Raw genomic sequence first — 22,236 nt, 5'->3', positions numbered from 1 at the left:
GGTCCTGTCTATTTATTGGGCAAACACAATACTGCAGTGTAGTTACTTCCTAGATGAAGTGATCAGCTGGCAGGTAACATATTTGCAATTAACCTGGAAATAAAACCTGCTATTTTAGGTCTCCCTCTGCTATTGAATTAACAATATTCACAATTTTTTAAAAGCTGAGATCTCTAATACTGTTGAATTAAACAGATATTGGCAAATAGCCTCAAAACATGGAATGGTAGGGTAATCATCAACATGATCCAATCTGTGCAGCTGAGGTGCTGGAAGGTGTCCAGAGAAGGGCAACGAAGCTGGTGAGGGGCCTGGAGCACAAACCCTATGAGGTGAGGCTGAGAGAGCAAGGGTTGTTTAGCCTGGAGAAGAGGAGGCTCAGGGGGGACATCATTGCTGCCTACAACTACCTGAAGGGACATTGTAGCCAGGTGGGGGTTGGTCTCTTCTGCCAGGCAACCAGCAAGAGAACAAGGGGACACAGTCTCAAGTTGTGCCCGGGTAAGTATAGGCTGGATGTTAGGAGGAAGTCTTCACAGAGAGAGTGATTGGCATTGGAATGGGCTGCCCAGGGAGATGGTGGAGTCGCCGTCCCTGGAGGTGCTCAGGAAAAGACTGGATGAGGCACTTAGTGCCATGGTCTGGTTGCTTGGCTGGGGCTGGGTGCTAGGTTGGACTGGATGATCCTGGAAGTCTCTTCCAACCTGGTTGATTCTACGATTCTACAATTCTATGATTCTAAGGAACCAGACTAGCAATTAAGGTGTTTACTTAACACGGGCAACAATTTCTGGTTACACTTGGTTTAGGACTTCCTTTTCAGCTGAGCCTCACTTTTCTGCATATTAACTCTACACAGTAACTCAGCAAGTATAAAGCCACTCTAAATTTTAAGACAGACAAGCATAAACAGTAACTAAAATTAGGACATCTGCTGTAGAAGATTGTAATAACATTAAAAAACACTTTACCTCAAAGTAAAAGCTACTACGAGGAGGACTCACTGAATGTTTAAGTACATTAATAAGAATCCAAGCTTCATTTTCCAGTCAACAATCTTAAAAATTCAAGCTTTAGGGAATCAAATCACACCTAGACTACTATCCAGAACTTTCACCTACCTACGGTAAAATATTGAGATGGAGCTTTCATTACACTCAAGAGATTAGGTAAACTGGGATATGCTAGAACAAGAAAAGAAATTAATTTCAATTTGAGAAACCTTTACAGAGAGCAGTCTATCCACTGCTTCCTCCCATTTGTAGCAAAAGAGGTCTAATGATTCCACTGCATTCAGCTTGCTCCCTCAAGTAACTGGCTGTCAAACCTCCATTTATACCTTTCATGATTAAAAATAGTACTTTCGTTTCAACCCAGAAACTTAAGAGTATACATCATAAAAATGTTCTGGGACTAGAAAGAAAAATGTGTGACACGAGCACCAAAGTTTAAAATTAAGAAATTAATAACACCGTTGCAAAAGTAGGAACCAATGCACTAATCCCAAAGCTCCTAACGAAATACTGGCACTGAAGCAACACACTGAGAAGAACATGAATTAATAAAATCTTAACCATGTCAGAAATTCTCTGGAAGCATACTAAGCCACAAAGAAGAAACAAGCAAAGAATCAATAAAGGAGTTTACATAGCATCAGAAAGTATAAAGAGATAAACAAAATCCAGTGCAGTCATAATGACCTAACAGAAATGAGAGACCCACCATACCCCAGCTACAACCTAGAATAACCAGCATCTAGCACAGCTTCTCAAGGAAAGCACTCTGGCTCTTAATAAGTATGGACGCAACTGTCAAACTATACAGTCTTCATCATCTTTGGATTCAAGAGTAAAATGAAGTGTAATAACTGAATACTGCAAATCAGCTGTTGAGCTAAGATCCAACAGCAAGAGTACAGCAGAGATAGCAGGGCAAAGTCTGTTAACATCTGCACTGAAACCAGTAAAGCTGGTAGAGATAATCAGAAACAAAATCTGAAACTAGTAAGTAAACAAAGCAATAAAATAAATACAGCTGCACATTATATGTCTTTTATTTGGCAGTAAGTTTGTAAGTTTATTTGGCAGTAAGTTTGTTATAATGCACACATTCAGGAACGAACTACAATATTACCTGTTTCCTCTTTGATATCCGCCCTTTTATTTATAATAGTGAGAAGTCACACACAGAGAGTATCACAGTATCACCAAGGTTGGAAGAGACCTCATAGATCATCAATCCAACCCTTTACCACAGACCTCAAGGCTAGACCATGGCACCAAGTCCTTAAAGTTTGGAAAAAATCCACAAAATAAAAAACAATTAAATAAAGCTGACTTCTTTCTTTTCTATTTAGCCTCTTAGAGGAAATAAGAAATTACTACACCAACAGTCTTTCAGCATGACTGAAGGACACACACCCCACCAAGGGAGTCCTCACCAACAAGAGCTTACCTTAAGGTACATCACAGCAACCAGCTAAGTAAAGCATGACGGTTGACTAATTTTCAAGTTAAAATACATAGACTACTCCTAGGATATTGAAAGGTAGGGTTTTTGGTTTCTTATGGCTTTTTAGGTTGAATCTTGTGGCCATGAGACTATCCAAGGAACTCCGCACTACACTGCTGATCTGAACATCCCAAATATGATGGTTTGGGTGTTCCCCGCCCCCCAGACTAGACTCAGCCGGCTCTGGGAATATAAATGAAGCTATTTATTTACAGCTAGCACAATATACAAGCAGATATTTACAGAATATACAGTTATATACAGAAATATACAAAGTAAAAGATAATACAGAAAACACAACTCCCTTCCCAGAAACCTGAGTCCCCAGGAGGGGCTCTCAGCCACCCCTGCACCTTTCCCCTGCCCCTCTCAACCTTACCCCAGTCCTAAGGAAGAATAGAGGTTTGGCCAAGAGGTTAAGAAGCAAAGGTGGGTTAGGCCAAATGCAAGGTGAGGTTAGGGAGATGCAGTTCAGCCAGAAGCCCAAGGCAGAGTGTGAGACAAAATGGCGAGAGTGTTATCTAATGTGTTCATTTCTTCTTCAGCAAGACTCTGAGGGGAGTAGACATCACCACTGTTTTCCTTTCACAGCCTACGATCTAGTTCTTCTCACCAAAACATTCTAGCTAGCTTCAAACTAGCACACCAAGATAACCATAACCCAGCAATTTTGGCAATAGAGGATGAGCACAAACCATCTCTATCGCTGCCATCTGCAAGTACATGAATGCAAGTTCATCGAGTTTTTGAGTAAGGGATGACATATACTCAAACCACAACCACACCTTGCAATGTCTGAAAAAGGCTCCCTCTGGTTTGCCACAGCTTCAGCTGTATTAAAACACAGGCATGCAGACATTAATATTTGAGTTTTCCATATGGTCAAACTTGCCTTCCTTACCATACAACTTGTTGGCCACACCCTTCTGACTAACTCTGACACACCCAGAAAGTTAGCTTGACTGCACACAGGAACTTCAGGTTCAAAACTCCTATGTATGACTTGCGGGGTTAAATTCTAAGCCTTTCAGCATCTATGCTTTTGCCTTTCTCTATGACCTCTCCCCATGTCCGAGACATCAAGACACAATGACATTCCATCTTTAATTAATTTTGTTAAAAGCACTAATTATTTCAATTAGATTTTCTTTCTGCCCTACTGAACAAGCATATAGTATCCAGGAACTTACTTTTCCCTTAGTAACTACAAAATAAGCATTTTCAATTAATCTACTTCAGTAACAGGTTTTCAAAAATCTACTTCTAACTTTAGCTAAATCTTAGGTTCTGATATTTAAAAGTAACTATCATCTCAGTTTGACTCTCTGAAAAGACAACAGAGATGTATCAGTCTTATGTTTACTAATTGTGGCTGTTTGAGTTGATTTTCTAGCTCAGGCAGAGAGGAGAGGTGAACATTCCAGGGATAGGCCATAAAATGGCAACAGTGGATAAGTTAATATAATTACACTGGAGCATCAAGGGTTTTATGTCTAAAAGCACAGCTTGTTCTTTTGCCTTGCTGGCTTCTGCTGCTTGAGCTGTGCCTGCCTGCTATCTTTCCCCACTGCTGGTTTTGGCTGCTGCTGCCCTTTTGCTGCCACTTGACCCCTTTCCTCCCAGGCAGCAGCAACAGAACAAGGGGACACAGTCTCAAGTTTTGCTGGGGGAAGTATGGGCTGGATGTTAGGAGGAAGTTCTTCCCAGAGGGAGTCATTGGCATTGGAATGTGCTGCCCCGGGAGGTGGTGGAGTCACCTGGAGGTGCTCAGGAAAAGCCTCGATGAAGCACTTGGTGCCACAGTCTAGTTGACTGGCTAGGGCTGGGTGCTAGGTTGGACTGGATGATCTTGGAGGTCTCTTCCAACCTGGTTGATTCTATGATTCTATGATCTTCCTTAGGTTTATTATATTTTTTTCCTCTAGTAGTTTATTTCTCTTTATACTGTTGTTAAACTATAAGAAATACAATTTTATCTTTCCCTGACTTTCCAAAAAAATCTGTGTTGTGGTAGGTTTGTTCTACCAGGGGAGGGATCCACCCTAACCTGGGACATTAACTCTGGAGAAACTCAATCCAGATCCTCCAGTTACTTCTAAGATAATCAAAATGTACCTCACGAATAACCACACACCGTCTCAGATGTCTCAAAATATTAACAGCATGGATAAATACTTTAAAAGTAAATATGAAAAAGATCTGATCTACCTTTTCCTCTACCACCTTATGCAAAGTTCTTGTGAAAATGGGTTGCTCATTACAAGAAATAAAATACCTACTCAGGACTATTTAATGCATTTAGCAAGTATTTTTATCACAGTAGTGTAAAAAAACAAAAGTTGTCCAAAATAAAACTTGTATTCACTCAAGAAAAGAGTGATTGTGCCCCAGTGCACCAATTACTTAAGCTGATCATTCATTTTTGCCCTCAGATACATTTCAGTTAACAAGTAACTTGGTTTTCTCTTTAAATAGTAATATAATTTCAAATACAGCAACACAACACACCAGAAACCCTATCTGCCTGTCTAGTCATTCTGGATCAGACACTTACTCCCCTATGTATTGGTCTCTGCAAACATAAAAAAAATATGGATTAAAACATCAACCTCTACTAATGTCTTGCATTACACATCTGCTTTAAGACCTATTGATTAAAGCTAGACAGGAGTTAGGTATCCTTCCCAATGCATTTTTGGGTTAGACATACTCAGAAATTTTTAAAAGGCTTCACAACCTTTTTTGAGATACTCTCAGGATTATTCCTCTCTGGTTCCAAGTTCTGATAATTATATCACACAAAATTTCTACCATGACTGTGACAATGTCATCTGAGCAGAATCTAGTAAATAGTTTTAAATCCTATTTCAAATTTGTTGCTTTCATTTAAGTTCGCCGCTTTGCTTTATAGCATCTCCATCAGAAAAAAAAACCCACACAACTAAAACTGCCCATATGCTCAGTACAAAATTTCAGTAGCTGAAACACTCTCAGCATGCTCAAACTGTGGACCACACCTTGCCCTATACATCTGCACTATGTCCTAATTTCAAGATGACACACTGCACAACCCATTCTCTCCAGCAGCAACACATCCTCCCAGACTCCTTTCCCCTCCCCACCCTAATCCACATTTTCCCAGCAAGTATCCTTAACCCCTCTCCTATGGGAGGACTGACTACCTGCTTGGTGGGAACATGTAAGACCTGATACACTTGTTTGGGGGAAGAAGGTAACATGACTCAACTCCAGGTCACAGCATAATACAGTAGACTGAATACATGTTGGTACACTGTACACTATGTACTGCTGTGTGATAAACATCTGCCTTGGTGTGCTGAAAACCTAGTGTAAGTATCCTGCCTGTGCCTTCACATGACAAGAATGTAAGGGGAAAACAAAAAATACTTGGATTAAAATACATTAACTACCTTACTGAGAACTTCAAGTTTCATTAAGGACCTTACCAACAGGTTTAAAAAAGACAAAGCTGGATGAGAAGAATCTAACTTCTGGTTGCAGTTCTCTGAACTCTACTTGTTTGCACACAGCCATTTATCAGACATTGGCTCCCCACAGGTGTTAAGGAAAAACAACAGCATTCATACTTAAAGGTCTGATGATCTTGGTATAAACAACTATCAATGCTGTATTTCACTGGTGAAAAATGATAGTAAAGAACGCCTCAACTGCAAGAGAATCTAAATTCTTTTAACGTTAAGCTTTTGGGTAGGCTGTCTGGTTTTTTGGTTTTGTTGCTGTTGTTGTTGGTTTGGTGGGAGTTTTTTTTCTGTAAACTGTGCTTACAACAATAATGGCCATAAAGAATATAAACAACACCATCATCTAGGCTTTTTCAGAAGAATAAATTCTTAACAACTCATTCAGGTGAAAAAAAAAAAAAACAAACAACCCAAACGTTTTTTTGCATTAAAAGATCTGCTTCATTTTTTTTCCCCCAATAGATTTCATTTTATTTCTTGGAACTCTTCAGTTCTAGAACTCTGGTTATTTAATAATGTGAAAGCTTTGGAGAAAATGTTAAAGCTTACAAGGTAAAAACAGAAACCACTACCTACAACACTTAATTGTGTATTTTGACTCCTACAGCCATGCCCCCTGTCTGTCATAGAAAAAGACACCTATTTGTACACAGGCTGAGTTGCCTTACAACAGCTTTGCTCTGACATCAAAAAGCTCTCGCAGTTTGTGGGCTACTTGTAGGCTCATGACAGAAAGGGAGAGTGAGCTACAGAGCTATTGTCTCTGCCTAACTAAAGAGAGACCATGAATAGTGAGCCAAGGTTTGTCCTCCACCCATCATTGTCCATCCAAGCACTCCCACTATGAGTGTTCTTCTCGCCTTCTTTGTGCCTTCACTAAAATCACAGGATCATAGAACTGTTTGGATTGGAAAACACCTTTAAGATCATGGAGTTTTCATTCAACTGGCTTTAGCCCGTCCATCCAGCCCATCCAAGGCCCTCTGTACATCAAATCACTCTCTCCCAGCCTGGTGTCATCTGCAAACTCTCTGAAGGTGCACTCAATGCCTTTGTCCAAATCAGAGTGACAAAGAATTTTCAGTTGATAATCAAATTAAGGGGATGGAAGGGAGGGAAAGAAGCAGCAGGTAGATGTGGGGAGAAAGGTTAGTTTCAGCTGGACTTGTAACTGAATCCTGATCCAGATGATCAAATGGCCAGACAGGAATTAACACTGGCAGGTATATTTGTTTTCACAACTCCACACTTAACAGCCTGCAGTACATGTGAAATCACACATCTTCAGAAGAGCAATTCTGCTGGGGTTCTCTTTGCTGTATGGGTGTCCACACCTCACTCAGAAGTTTTTCTGCAAGATCCACATATCACAAGTTTTTTAATCTAACAATCTTTCCAATTTAACACTGAAGGAACACTAAAAGTAAGAAATTTTTAATCATAACCACTTCCACAAGCGTCTGGATTCTGTGAATGAAAACTTTTAAATCAAGAATTATATTTATGTAAACACAGAAGAATTATTATGATTCAGAAGTGGAAAACAGAAAACATTCAAATCACTCGTTTTACTACTCTAGTCCTCAAAAATCCATTTTGTTTCCACTGAACAACCTCATCCCAAAGAAAGTCCAGATGACATGATCTCCTTTTAGTACTGCTATAAATCTAAATAAAGAAGCAGAATTAACTGAATCAGGATTGCAAGTAAGGGAAGAATGCCTGGATAAGAGACTTCCCCAAGGTTTGGACACAGACAGGTACCTGACACAGCAAGAAAATGTCTAGCAAGTGAAGACTACTACATGAAAAAAAAATCTTGTATTAAAAACACTTCAGTTTCTCTACCCACAGTGCACTTTAAAAGTGCATAAAAAGAATGAAAAAAATGTGTAAAATTGTAATATGAAACCTTATGATTGATGTATTGAAATTTAAATCATAATAAAAACAATATTCAAGGTCTGAAAGACAAATCAGAGAAATCATGGAAGTTACTATTTAGATGAGAGACTGCTGAAGCATGGCTACAAATTTCAGTGCAAGTAATCTCTTCCATGTGCACAGAAAGTGCAGCTTCATTATTTCAGGTTATTCAAATAGCTCTGCTCAACTATTTACCCACTGAAAATGAAGCAAGTAGCTGGAGGTTGCAGAACAACAAAAAGCCTATTTCCTACATCATAAAAATACCAAAATTGAAATTCTACTACAAGTGCAACTGGACACAAGCATTCTACCAAAGCTTTACATTTGTTCAGTCATTAATATACACTACTAGAAGCATAAAGCTAAAGCCACAAAATTCAAAACAGGCTACAAAAAAATATGGATCTCAGACAAGGTCTTAAAATTCTCTGTTTCTGGTATGAGTACTAAAGCTACATCCTCTATGCCTAACTCAAGTGGAGTTGAAGCAATTACAGCACGCATACTCAGTAGTGACAAATGAAAAAGCTTCAAGAAAATAACAGGTTAATCTTACAATTGGTTAAAAAATGGCAAGAAGAAATTAAATTATTCAAGAAGAGAGTCCAAGGAAGTATAAATGACAAATAATGCTTGAACAATTCAAAGCTGAATTAATGGTGAAAATAAACCACAAAAATCCCATCAAGGGCAATAAAGACAGTACTTCAAAAGCAAACTCAACAGACAGAAAAATGAAAAGTTTAGGAAAAAAACAGCAAAGTGTGAAGAATATATATATACAAAGGTTGAGAAAATATTATCACCGCCCTTTGCAGTAAGTAGGTTCATGAGTGATACCATCCACAAACAAAATAATACATTAGAATCACAGAAATGTGTTGATTGGAAAAGACCTTTAAGATCATCCAGTCCAACCATTATCTAGCACTACCAAGTCTGGTATTAAATCGTGTCACCTAGCACCACATCTCTGCATCTTTTGAACACCTCCAGAGATGGGGATCTAACCCCAACCCAACTATTTCAGTCTTCGAGAACCCTTTCAGTTTCTTCTAATATCCAATCAAAACCTCTCCCAGTGCCATTAAGGCTATTTCCTTTCATCCTATCACTTGTTACTAGGAAGAAGATACCAACACCCATCTAACTGCAATCTCCTTTCAGGTAGTTCAAGAAAGCACCATTCAGCTTCCTTTACTCCAGACTCAACAATCCCAGGTCTCTCGGCTGCTCCTCACACAACCTGTCAATCCACATCCTTCACCAGTCTTGCTGCCCATCTCTGGAACTGCTCCAGCACCTCAGTGGCTTTCTTGGAGTGAAGGTCCCAAAACTGAACACAGTATTCAAGGCACAGCCTTATCAGTCCTGAGTACAGGGAGACAACCACTTCCCTGGTCATACTGGTCATACTATTCCTGATACAGGCCAGGATGCTGTTGGGCATGTTGGCCACCTGGGGACATGCTAGTTCATATTCAGCTGGATATCAATCAACACGTCCAGGCCTTTCTCTATTGGGCACATCTTCAGCCACTTTTCCCCAAGCCTGTAGTGTTGCACGGAGTTGTTCTGACCCAGCACTTCACTTTGCTGAATCTCATACAATCAGCCTCTGGCCATTAATCTAGTCTGTATTAGGGCTAAAACATCTAATAAATAATCAGCATCCTTTCAAATGATCACAGCTACAAAATAAGAACTGTGAAAGCTTCAGGTCATTGACACCTGCTCGCTAGATGTTTTAGTTTGAGAAGGATTTATCACGCTTTATGGAAGAAACAGTTTAAAGCATCAACCTGGAATGAAAACTTTTCCACAGTAGAGCAGACACTCAACAATTTAGGGCAGGATGTGCAAAACTATACCATATCCAACTGAAGCTGCAGGGGAATGGAGGTGATCAGAATGTAATTACCTGAGCTAATTATCTTGCATAACCCCAAGCTGTATGCCACTCTTGCAAAACTGTCAAGGGATCTCTCACAGCAATGGGTTAGGCCTTCTGCTTTAAGTTTAAACTGAGAGACAGCAGCTAGAGAAGCAGCTTTTATTAATACTACTTTGGTATAAGCCAAATATTCAGAGGAAGCAATGCAGCACACCAAACATCAACACCATTTCCTGAGTATTCTTTGGAGGTCTTATTCACTCACTGGATTAGTCCTCAGATTGCTTCCTTTTAAGGCCCTGTAACAGCATGACAGCAAAGACAGCCAGCTTCCCACAGGATGTGTAACTGCCTCCCAAAACAAACCATGTACCCTTTGGAGGTGTCCTGACTACTGACAGTGGCCCAGACTGATTTAGCAAGACACACAGAAAGAATTCAAACTCAGGACCCCTTTGGAAACACGGAGGAGTTACAAATGCTGACTGTATGGTATTTTGACAGACAGATTGCTTCCAACAATTGCTCAATTTCCCACTGCTCACAGATGTATTAATATCATGCTACCAAGAAGCAGACTGTACCATTCGTTTTAGATCACCGATTTTCTTCTCCTGAGTCCCAAAAGAGCAGCAGACCACTAAACCAGAAAGAACACGACATTTTATTACACACTGAAAAGATGAGCTTTCGTGGGAATCTTCCTTTAAATGAAATTGTTTGGAATGACTTCACAAGGCTCTATATTTCAGGGTGTATTTCAAAGAGCTGTAAAAAGGTTAGCCTCAGTGCCTCTATTGATGTTACCGTAAACTCAAACAGCAACATAATGTAGTTCTTTAAAAACATAGGTATTTGAGAGTTTTTCCTGAAGAGCTTTTTATGTGGGTGGTCAGCAAGTGCAATTTTCCCAGCATAAGGAGGAAGCTCTAAGTTTTTCTATAGCTTTATTCTAAACCACAGAACCCACTGTAAGACACTTTGAAGACAACAAAGAAAATATATTGACCTGAGTCAGGTTCTTTCATAAAGGAAAGTTTAATTTTGAGACAGCTGTAAGGGGTATGTTTAAAGTCAGTATTTTAAGAACAATAATCACTTTTTAACAGTTAATTTTCTGTTTTCAATAGCTGACCATTAAAAACTTTTTAAGGAATGTAACACAGAAATGAGCTGATGCTACAAAAGCTGCATTACCACCCAGAAATCAGAAAAAAGTACTTATTGTTACAGGTTTACAAATTATAGTAAGAGACACTGAAATAAGCTGATACTGTAGAACAAAGAAAGGCTGCTTAGCTTTACACCTTTCCACACTACAACACTCAATGTCAATCCTCAAGTCTGTGTTTGCTCCTGTCAGCAATTAAGTACAATGGAGAGCTCTGGGTTGCCACCGAGTAAGTTGAACGATGTTGGCAGTCACTACTTTTAGCTAGGATCATGCATTACAATTATCACAGTGCCCTCAAGTAGCTCTTAAGGCACTGCTAATGCTTTCTTGGCTAATTAAATTAAGCTAATCTTGTATACATTTCTAGAATGTCTAACTAATATGCTGACATGATTTAAGAGTGTTTATTTCACAATAAATACATTAGTTCTCTTGCTCAACATTTTTCATTTGTGCTTTGAGATGCCTGAGAAAAATAATTGCAGTTGGTGCTATCAATAATCACAACTCAGTATCTGCAAGCATCAGATAATCTAGAGTACAAATTTAACCAGTTATGGTCAGTATCCTCAACCCTTTCATATTGTGAATTAAGTCCTCTATATTTATGAGCCTTGTATTACAATTCTGTTTCTGAAAACTTTGAAAGACTTTGATATGCTTTTCTTGTCAGAATGCTTGAATATGAAATCAGAACACTTCCTATGATTTAATGCTAAAAGAAAAAAAAACTGTAATTCATATTAAGATGGAATGGAAATTTATGTAAAGACAGTTTCAATTTCCATTAAATAGTCTGTACATCAGTCCAGATGGGAAGAAAGCATAGCCTAGTTTTTCCTCTCTGTACCCTTTCTTTGCACTCTGCTATGACTTCATTTCAGAGAAAAAACTACTTGGCTGCTTGATCCATCTAGTGAGGGATTTTGTTCATTTTAATCTGTCTTCTGGTCAGTGAACACACATGTATTCATCTCAGTCACTGAATGCATGGTCATCAGTCAATAATTCAAACCAGTTTACTTTTCAAAGACTGACGTCATTGCTTTTTCCAAGATGAGCAAATACTATAGACAGAACACAAAGATAAAAGCATTTAGACTATTATAGCCCATTTCCACAGAATGTGTGCTGCTTCCACATTCATTTGAAACCAAAATGGGCACCATTAATACATACTCAACATAATATTGAGCTGAAAGCCTAGAAACTTAAGTTCTTGGAAGAGGAGGGACTCAAGCCTGTCCTTGCAAATGTATACACAACAAAAAAAATCCCTACATATACTAGAAATAGCCAAAAGGGAAAAGGAAGATGGAAAAAGGAAATGGATATAAAAGATGTGGTAGGCAACTTCTAACCTCTCATCTGGCCTAATCAGCATCTTACAGGATGCCATTAGATTACTAACTCAGTTTCTGTTGCTAATAAGGAAGAAACAGATGATCTTTTTAAATACATTCTGAAAGGTAATTACAGAAAAGCATTTATCTGAGAGTCCAAGTTAGAACCTCTGTGGAAGAAAATTAAGTCACACAGCAAAAATAAGGAGCATATCATCTCTGTCAGAGCTCAGAGCTCTAGATGCCCATTAACCAGATTAACTGCTGGTAGTAAGGCTGTTTTCCCGACATGTCACCCCAATGATTTCAAAAGGACATGCTGTACCAGTCAACTTTGGAAAAAAAAACCAAACCCATGCAACTGCATGAAAATAATCCCAATATGTTCTCTAAACAAAACACAGCCTCACTATCTGTTTCCCAACAGTCATTTCCAGAAGCAAAGGCTTTGTCTTCCTATTGCTATACTTATTCATGTTCTAATCACTGAAATCCTCCTCTGGCACTACTTCAAGACAACTCGGCAGCTCAAGAAGACACTGTAATGCTGATATTTACATCTGAAGAATTAAAACACTTGGACAAAGACAATGTTAAAACACAGAGGAAGATGTTTATGTCTGCATATATATCTAAAAAAACTTACATTCCCTGAGGGAAAGAAGAAAAAACAAACCTCTTTGATAACTTTTACTCATCTTTGGCAATCACATCTTTAAAAAAATCTGCCTCAAATGGATGGAATTTGTAGTGAAGCAAAACAAATCTGGTTCCATATATGAAAATACATCCTTCAGAAGAAATCCTCTTCTGGGAGTGTAGGCAATAACCTGAGATGTATTTACATATTTTTACAGTATTTTGCAAAATCTCCTTTCTTTAATACCATGAAAATAAGCAACATTTAAACATTTTAATGATCTGTAATACAAAAATATTATTATTAGTTTAAAAATATTTGGAAAGAAGACTTTTTAGCAGCAGTAAGCTCCTTGCAAAGTACGCAAGGGTTACACCAAACTTGCCTCACAAAACACAAGGCCCATGATATGAATAAATACAAGCTGCACATGAGAACAAGAAGAACAGCTTTCGATAGCTATGGTGCTGCAGCCTCATGAGCCTAATGAAATTAAACAAGGAGGAAATAGCCAACAAGGAAAACTAAAAGGAAAGATAGGGAAGAACTGTGAAGCATGAAAGAGCTGAAAGAGAAGCACAGAAAGCGGTTTAGAGTTTTTTACTGGTTTAAAACTAATAGGGTGGGGCAAAAGATTTACTGACTATTCCAGGAGTTGCCTCTGGCTCCTGCTGCTGTTTTTCAGCCTGCCCAATGAACTTCCCCATCAGCAGAGGCTAGGACATGGTCATTTAGCGTGACTTCCAAAGACTTTGACCCTGAATTTTCACTTCCATATTTACATTGATTTTAAAATATCTATGCACATCAGGCAACTACAGCCAGATGTTTAAATCTGAAATTTATTCAGGGGGGGGAAAAAAAGTCCTACCTAGAATTAAAAAATACCAAACAAAACCAAAACCCAGCAAACCAACCACCACTATTTGGTGTCAACAAATCTGTTCAGGGACAACAAGGGGGTTAAAAAAAAAAAAGGGGGGGGTGGGTGGGTGTCTTGAACGCTTTCTTCCAATTAGAATTTACCATATGTTAACTTTATAAACGAGGCTGTAGAATTCACTTGCCATTAGACTGCAGAAAGCATTCAACAGAAACCTGACGACAAAATTACATCCTCCCCGCTTGGGAGGTGAGGGCTGTCACAAAAACGGGGGGCTTCTCTCAAACATCAGCTTTGTTCCACTGAAGCCTCCGCGAACACCCACTCCAGCCGATCTGAGGTCATTTAGGGAAAAGGGGCGGGCGGGGGGGGGGGGGGAGGCAGGGGAAAGCAATGATTGCGAAGTTGCTGCAGGCGCAACTCCCAACTTTTGTCTGGCAGCCGGCGCAGCGCCGGGCGCGGCCGCAGGGGGAGCCCCGCGCCGCCACCGCCGCGCCGGCCCTGCCTGCCCCAGCCCGGCGCAGACACCGGCAGCGACAGGGCAGCAACTTCGCCTCCCGTGTCCCTGTTTGCCCCTCAGACGCCCCCGCCAGCCCCAGCCCTTGTCAACGGCATGCGCCTCTCGCTGCTTCAGCTGAGACCGCCTTCTCCCTGCCAGGCAAGAAACCCAGTTGGGACGCGGCGGGCGGCTCTCCGCAGTCGCTCCCTCCGTGTCCTCAGGTCCCCCGCCGGCTTCACTGTCCCTTCTCACCCCAGGGTCCCCACCAGCTCCACGGTGCGTCCTTACCCCCAGACTCCCTGTCGGCTCCACTGTCTCCCCTCTTTGCCGGCAGCCGTCACAGCAATCCACCCCCAACAACACCACCCCCCCCAGCCCCAGCTCCCGTACCCGAGCAACCCCCCCCAACCCCGGCAGCAGTGGCGCTGTCCCCAGCGGCTCCCTGGCCAAGGCCCTTACAGCCGTCGCTGTCTCCCCGACCGCGAGCCTTTCTCTCTCCCCGTCCCCCGTGAACGTATCTGATCCTTACCCGCGCTGCCGCTGTCTCCTCCAGCCCGGCCGCATCTGCCTTGGTGCCCCTTTTGGAAGAGCGGGTCCGGGACGAAATGAAATGGCTGCCGGCTCCGGCCGCAGCGGCCGCCGCTTTGCCCAGGGGGCGCAAGGAACTCTTCCTGGTGTTCACCATGGCCCCGGGAAGGGGGGACACGGGGGGCCGCCGCCGCTGCCGCCGCTGCCGCCGGCGCGGAGGGAGGAGGGAGGGCGGACAGGCGGGGGCTCGGGTAGGGAGGGGAAGGGGAGGGAGAGGGGAGAAGGGGGGAGGAGAAGGAAGCAGAAAAAGTCCTCTAGGGAAGCCGGCCCGCTGGGCAGAATCACAGACGGAGCCGCGCCAGCTCCTCCCGTCGCTGTTGCCGCTGCCTCCTCGGCTCAGTCTCACACTAACTGGCCGCCATTACTGTCCCTTCTCTCTTTCTCTCGTCGGTCCGCGGTGAGGCTGTTAATTACCGCCAGGGGGCGCTGCGGTGCCGCCGCCGCGCGCAGGCCGAGGCGGCCCCCGCTGCGTACGTTCTAGCGCGGCGCCGGCGCGCTCTATGGGCCTGGCGTTGGCCGCCGGGGGGGGCGGGGGTGGCAGACGACAGCGCCCGGCGGGGTCCCTCGGGAGTGGGGCGGTCGCGGGGGGCTTGAGTGTACCTCCCCAGCCAGGCTTGGAGCAAAGGACGGCCGCGGGCGCGCCTCGCAAACGGAGGGACAGCGACTGCCGCCTTCACAGCAGGCGAGGCGGTGTACAGGGAAGCTGGGGCGGGGGGGATACACTGACTTCTCGAGCGGAGGGGTGCGGCGGAGCCCGGGCGGTGTCGGCACTGGCCTTGCGGCAGGACCACAGCAGACACCGAGGCTCAGAGCCTAGGCCATGGCCTGCCCGAAGCCCGTCAGGAGCTGCCGAGCTGCTGGACGGGCCTTGCCAGGCTCTCCCGGCGTAACCTGCTGGGGCAGTAGAGTCGCCGCCTCTTGAAGGGTTAAGCTTAGGGATGTAAGTGCGCTGAGGTGAGGAGTTCAAGGACGGGGAAGAAGCAGCTGTCCAGGATCGCGGGGTGGGGGGGGGGAAGCCGCTATTGACAGCTGGAAAGGGTGGTCTGCCCCTGGACATGGGAACATCTGCTCACCCGTGCAGGTGATGTGACAAGCGAACAGATCCTCCTAGGGTAGGATCGTCACGATTTTAATGTAAAAAACTATTTTACAGCCTGGTGAGTGTCACTACTAAGAAAGCCTTTTGATAGCCAGGCTATCAGGAATGCTCCCTTGCTTCACCTGCCGTACAAGTTACCGATAACATCTGCTGTATTTTCCCCCATAGCCTCAAATTGTGTTTGATGTTCAGTCCTTGGAAAGCTTATTTTTCTCTCACCACCCTCCTTTATCACACTTCGAACGACCACAGTTTAGGAGGAAGAAGAATAGTGTATATTACAGTACACTGGATGCCTAAATGCTTTTCAGACTATTCAATAAGTAATCCGATCGCTTCTCACTGATGTGCATTAAGAATCGCTCTTCCCTGACCACAGCCTCTTGCGTTTTACTGAACTTAGCCACAGTGCTTGTATGTAACCCCCCAAAGCCATATGCTTTGTAAAAAAAACAATGTAGCCATATAATTAAAGCATAGAGCTGCAGGTGACAAAAGTCTCAAGCTTCTAATTTTCACGTGGGCTTGTTTGGCATCATTGGGCAAATTATTTCAATCCTTTCTGTTTCCGTAACAGAAAGAGAATAGTGTAATAAGATTACTGAACACATGGCTCAAGCCTGTTAGGCTCAAGCAAGATTTATCAAAACATTTTTTGTTGTTTAAGCGTGGAAAGTACAAACACAGAATCATAGAATCAGGGTTGGAAGGGACCACAAGGATCATCTAGTTCCAACCCTTCTGCCATGGGCAGGGACACCCTACCGTAGATCAGGCTGCCAGAGCCTGATCCAGCCTGGCCTTAAACACCTCCCTGGGCAACCCATTCCAGGGTCTCACCACTTTCATGGTGAAGAATGCTTTTCTAAACAACACTGTAAAAATTACTATTCTGTTTTACCCAAGTACTCCCTCATCTTTCCAAATTAAAATCTGAAAATGCAAAATATGCAGCAAAGGCATTGGGATATTTAAGAAGGAATCACCTATTTACATTTCTTCAAGTTCTTGTAGGCATCACAACAGTATCATCCCCATTTTAGGCAAACCAACAGATCAATCTGTGTCCCAAAAAAGGGCCCAGACTGCAGCATTTATAGTGAATGTCGTAACTCAGAATTGCAATATGTTGGCAGGACTGTTTGGGGAAGCTTGCATAACATCTGTTTGCAACATGCCTGGTTGAAACCAGCATTCCTCCTCTTGTGAATGCTGATGGCTTTTTTAAAGTAAAGGAAACTTGGTCATTATGCAACGAATTCATCTTCCTGGGTGCTTATCCAAATTTGATTGAAGCACAGAAAAAAAACAGTTTAGAAGCTAATTTTTTTTATATTTACTAAATATTTTTTTACCATAGCTGTGTCCTTCTCTTTTTTTCCCCCTACTGTGCTAATCTCATTCCTGTGAGCCATACTCAAGTAAGTACTCTTTACGATGCCAGAGGGACTACTCCTGTGGAGAAATTGATGTAGTTCAAAATCCCTGCTCACTGCTTTGAACATTTTTAGTGCTTTATTCTCATTATGTTAGCGTAGTAGAGAACATGTAAAGACATGCTTCATTTTGGATGTTTACTATTTAGATTGTTTTTCACAGATGGTTTTATTTTCAGGTTTCTTGGTTGTCTTGTTCCTCCTACAAGGTGTGGCTCCTTATTTTGACTCAAACAGCTTACAGCTTTATAGCTTCTTTGCAAGCCATTTTTAGTACTGGCAATGTAAATTAATAAATTATGGATTGTAAGGTTTGCTTGTCATTTTTGTTTGTTAATAGAGAAAACATGTTAACATAGGATTAATATTGTGTATCACACATACTTAGAGATTTAAATGTGTTTTAATGACAAAATAATTACTGTAGAAATGGTTTAAAGTAACTTCACCAATCAAATAATTTCTTTGTTCCTATCTGTTGTTTCAAGTGTCATATGAAGAGAGAATTTAAAAACCTATTTTAACCCTTTTCAGCACTTTGTACGTAAGAAAAGCTTTGTGAGAAAAATAATGTACGGACTCCAAGTAGCAAAGTAACAAAAAAGAAAGAAGAAATGCAGAAGGATTGGTGCCACACTCCAAAAATACTATCTAAAAATTTTGTAGAGCTCAATACCAGTAAGATTCAATTTCAGGCTTTGTAGTTTGATCTTACAGACAGATGTCCAAATGTTTCTGAAAATAAAAGCTATTGCGAAGGACTGTATTTCAAATTGAACCAATTTATAACAAATGCTAACGCTTACAGCAGTGTTCAACACCCTTTTATCTCCAGTTCAGAAAAGATGAAGATACCTGAAACGTTTATTAAGAAGCCACAAATGTGCTGTGGAAGGTACACCACTGTGAAACTGGAAAAATACAAGAAAAGCACTTGAGCAAAAGAATCCCTTTCTGTTAAACACTTGCGGAATGAACTCGTACTGCAACTTAGTGACATTAAAAAATTACATGGGGTGGAAAGCCTTGTTTGCTTGAGTAGTATTTAATGGTTCAAGAAATATTTGGAGAAGGGAGATTTTGCTGTTACTTATCCCTTTTTTACAAGGAAATTAGGAACACATTACAACAAAAGGCAATATCCTTCATCCCTTATTCAGAACTTTTGTAGAGAGTTTCATCTCAGTAAGGGCCACAGGGCTCCATTCAATGAGTTACCATTTGTTTCAATGATTGGCAATTTACCAGAGATTACTTTGCAGTATCTCTGAATAGCTCTAACATTCCAGAGAATAGAAATCAAATCATCTTTTCAGGACTCTATTTATAAGCTCTTGTGTGTATCTTTCTGTCATGCTGTCATGTTCATCCTGGTTTCAGCTGAATCTTGAAATAAAAAGGATTCACCAGAGAGCTTGGAGATCTTGCTTATGGAAACCTACCCTAAATCCTTTTCTTTAGGACTTTGTGTGGTTTCCCCTTCGAGAACTGTCCATTATGAAGACATGACCATGAAATGTAAGTATGGAAACATCAAACAAGAAAGGCCCAGTAGTCAGGATTGGCACTAGCATGAACTCTCGTGTTTAAAAATTACCTTCCCATCACATCTAGCCATTAACCTAATGTTACAGTAGTTTTTCTAATACTAATAATTGTATGACACTCATGGGCTGATGGTATTGCAAGCCAGGAATCTGTAGTGTCTGTTTTTTGCTATCATTGAGGCTCTAAATTGCTTCCATGTTGGACAAAAGTGGCAAATCATCTCACTTAGGTGTTTATGATCATTAATCATATGAAAGTAGTACCATCAGCCTGTTCCTATGCTGGGTGATGTATAACTTTGCAGTAAAAAACAGACACTGTCCTAACATGCTTACAATAAAAAATAGGCATTTATTAACACAGTTATAGATAACTTTTAGGAGCATATGAATGCAGAATGCCTTTATTACAGTCACATGGGAATTCCATCAGAAACATTATTTGCTCATATATCTCCCCAGTTCTCACAATCTTAGCTTTAGAAGTATGTTTTGTGTTACAGAACCAAGAACAATCTCATAAAGTACACTACCATATCATCACGGTCATTTCACTTAAAAGCATCTTTAAGAAATCACATTGTAAGTTAATTTCAAATATGTGTTATCTGGTACAAACACTTGCTGAGGCTGTCTTGAAGGAGTACTCCATGCTACTTTTAAAGTTATATCCACTTTTCTTGTGGATCTAGCATCCAGAAGTCTGGCACCAGCACCATATGTGAATATTCCTTTCATGGCACAGGGGTAACGCCCCCTTCATGAATGCTGATTCACCAAACACCTCCCATGAAACAATGACTTTCTAGAAACGTCAATTCCTATTTCTCCCCATTGTGACAACCTACAACATTTAACATTCCTGCAAGGGGCACATGAGGAAAAAGGACACTGTACAGAGAAATGGGTTGTCTTTGTCAATGGAATTGCCAAGCACAGAATCACCAGATTGTTTTCCTTTTTATTTTATGATCCAATTTCCTCCCAGTCTGTTCCAGCTCTGTACATATACACTTAAAAGGCTTCAGGCTATCTCAAGTTTAGGTCAATCAATACAGATGATGTTTAATTATAGGTAGCTGATGGCTTCCTCTGGCACGGGTTAACCTTGTTACATATATGGTTTTAAAATATGCCTTCAAAATTAATTTTCTGCTGGTTTTTAGATATACTATGTACACTGGTTCTTCTGTGACCTTGACAGGACGGGTGGTGACAGCTGAAACACTGCTTTATTTTGTCAACACTGAGATTCACTCCTACATTATAAAACAAGTTCAGGGGTTGTTACTGTCTTCCACACCACTGCATCTGATCTCGCCTGACAAAGAGGGCATGAGATGGTTGTATTCATTTCATGAATACCCTTTTAAGAGTTTTTTCAGCTAACTCAGTCTGGGCTGTTTGCTTCTATTCAATACACAGTAAGAAAAGGACCATTTGCTTCTGTTCATCCCGTGTACTGTGTCTTGGCAGAGAATAAGCTGTATGAAATGCAGAGTCTAAAAGGATTTTAGTGATGTCTTAATTGTAACAACACTGACTTGAAAATTTCCAGCTTTTAAGAAAAACTGGTACTTGTTATATTAGAGTTGAAGATACCTTCCCTAAGATTTTTCTTACTCTTATGCTTTGTCAAGTTTCAGTCCTGAGGGAGAACAGCTGTACTTAGAAAAGCTTTTAAGAAACCACTGAATTCACTAGGACACCATTTCCTATTGTAGTAGGTCAGCATGTCTCCAGCTGTACTCTGATTTCCAGTAATAGACCAAATCTTCTAAATCAATACAAGATTGCAGTTGGGAAGCCTGCATCATTACAGCAAGTCAAATCTTGCCTCCTTCTTTGCTTACCTGTGCGGCTATCCAATAATTTCTGCAGAAAGGGCCCCTAAAGCAGCAGTTAAACATATCATTGAGGAGTTCTGTTTAATGGAGCCAATGCAAAATATTTTAAGAAAAATATGAAGTAATCAACTGACACAAAACATGCCTCTGAAGTTTCACCCAGAGCTTTGTAAATTCCTTGAACTTTTCAACAGTGGTATGATAAATTGTAAATATATGAAAACCCATTTAGTGGAAGTAGGAAGTAATACTACAAATGCCATCTAGACAAAAAATTCAGTTATTTAAAATGTAAAACAAAAGCAGGGAAAATATAATGTCACAATTTCTGTATTTTGAAAGGTGAAACAATCTATTTCACATCAAAACAAAAAGTATGTTATTTTCCACTCATAGGCAGGAGCTGTAATTAGAATTCAAATTTGTCGATTAATCGAAAAGTTTAGTGAATTGTGATGCACATTACTAAGAAGTTACAACGTTTGAGAGTCAGATTTTACTTCTTTTACTCACCTTCACTGAGCTCTGAAACTAACCATCTTATTGAAATGTTTTCTCTGACGAGTATTTTTTAATTGTTACAATTAAGGGACTGCAGAAGCAGGTCCCACATGAAGGTGACACCTATGAAGTATTATTACCTTTACTTTTAGAATTACCTTTGATCACACTTGTAAATTCGCAATGGCTAATTACCTAGCTGTGGCTGTTCACTTTAGGTTAATTTTATATGGTTTATAGTGCCTCACTAATTATTGGGGAGAAAAGCTACCTCCTTATGAAAAGGCTACAGTGAGCCACAACTCATCCCTGCTTTCGCCCCGCTCTGCGTGTGTCCAGGCGCTGGCGCCGCTGCCGCGGCGTTTGTTTTGGAGAGCTCCATAGCTACCGTCCCGCAGAGCCTGCGTCCTGCAAGGGCCCAACATAGCGCAAAGTCACAGGTCTGTGCAGAGCTGGGAAGCTCCACTGAACACTCGTCGCCTCCCTGAGGATCCCGTCCCATTTTCTCCTAATGTACCCTGGGGATCTCAGGGTCTCTGCTTTCCAACTACCACTCTTTTGTCCTCGGTGCAAGGCCTCGGCAGAGTTCCTTTTCATGTGTGTCAACATTCGCCCTTAATTAGCCCTTCCAGCATAATGAGGCATTCTCCTCTCCAAAGGCTTCAGTGTGCGGCTGTTCCTGCCGTCTACGTGCGGCTAAAAAAACAAAGCCGAGGGCAGCTCCAAGTCGCTGCTGCGAGCGCAGCCCGGCTGGGCCGGGCTGGAGGTGTGTGCGCAGCCGTCTGGCCGAGACACCGAGCCCATTCTCCGCTATTGTGGGCGCCCATTGAATGCTGCTTTGT

At 41.5% G+C, this 22,236-nt stretch overlaps 1 protein-coding gene across 2 annotated transcripts in view; it reads right to left on the bottom strand.

Annotated features, from left to right (window-relative positions):
• The window catches only part of ATAD2B (ATPase family AAA domain containing 2B), an 88,495-nt gene extending 72,644 nt beyond the window's left edge, over nt 1–15,851 (bottom strand). For both annotated transcript variants that reach the window (XM_064146372.1, XM_064146373.1), the window contains exon 1: nt 14,906–15,851. In XM_064146372.1, coding sequence (XP_064002442.1) covers nt 14,906–15,061 — 156 coding nt within the window. In that variant the 5' untranslated portion in view covers nt 15,062–15,851. The remainder of the gene's footprint in view (nt 1–14,905) is intronic.
• Between the last annotated feature and the right edge of the window lie 6,385 nt (nt 15,852–22,236).

This window comes from Pogoniulus pusillus, chromosome 7 (assembly GCF_015220805.1).
Source record: "Pogoniulus pusillus isolate bPogPus1 chromosome 7, bPogPus1.pri, whole genome shotgun sequence".
Lineage (NCBI taxonomy): Eukaryota > Metazoa > Chordata > Aves > Piciformes > Lybiidae > Pogoniulus > Pogoniulus pusillus.
The sequence above is the reverse complement of the archived record's forward strand: the minus strand, read 5'-3'. Positions and strand labels throughout refer to the sequence as shown.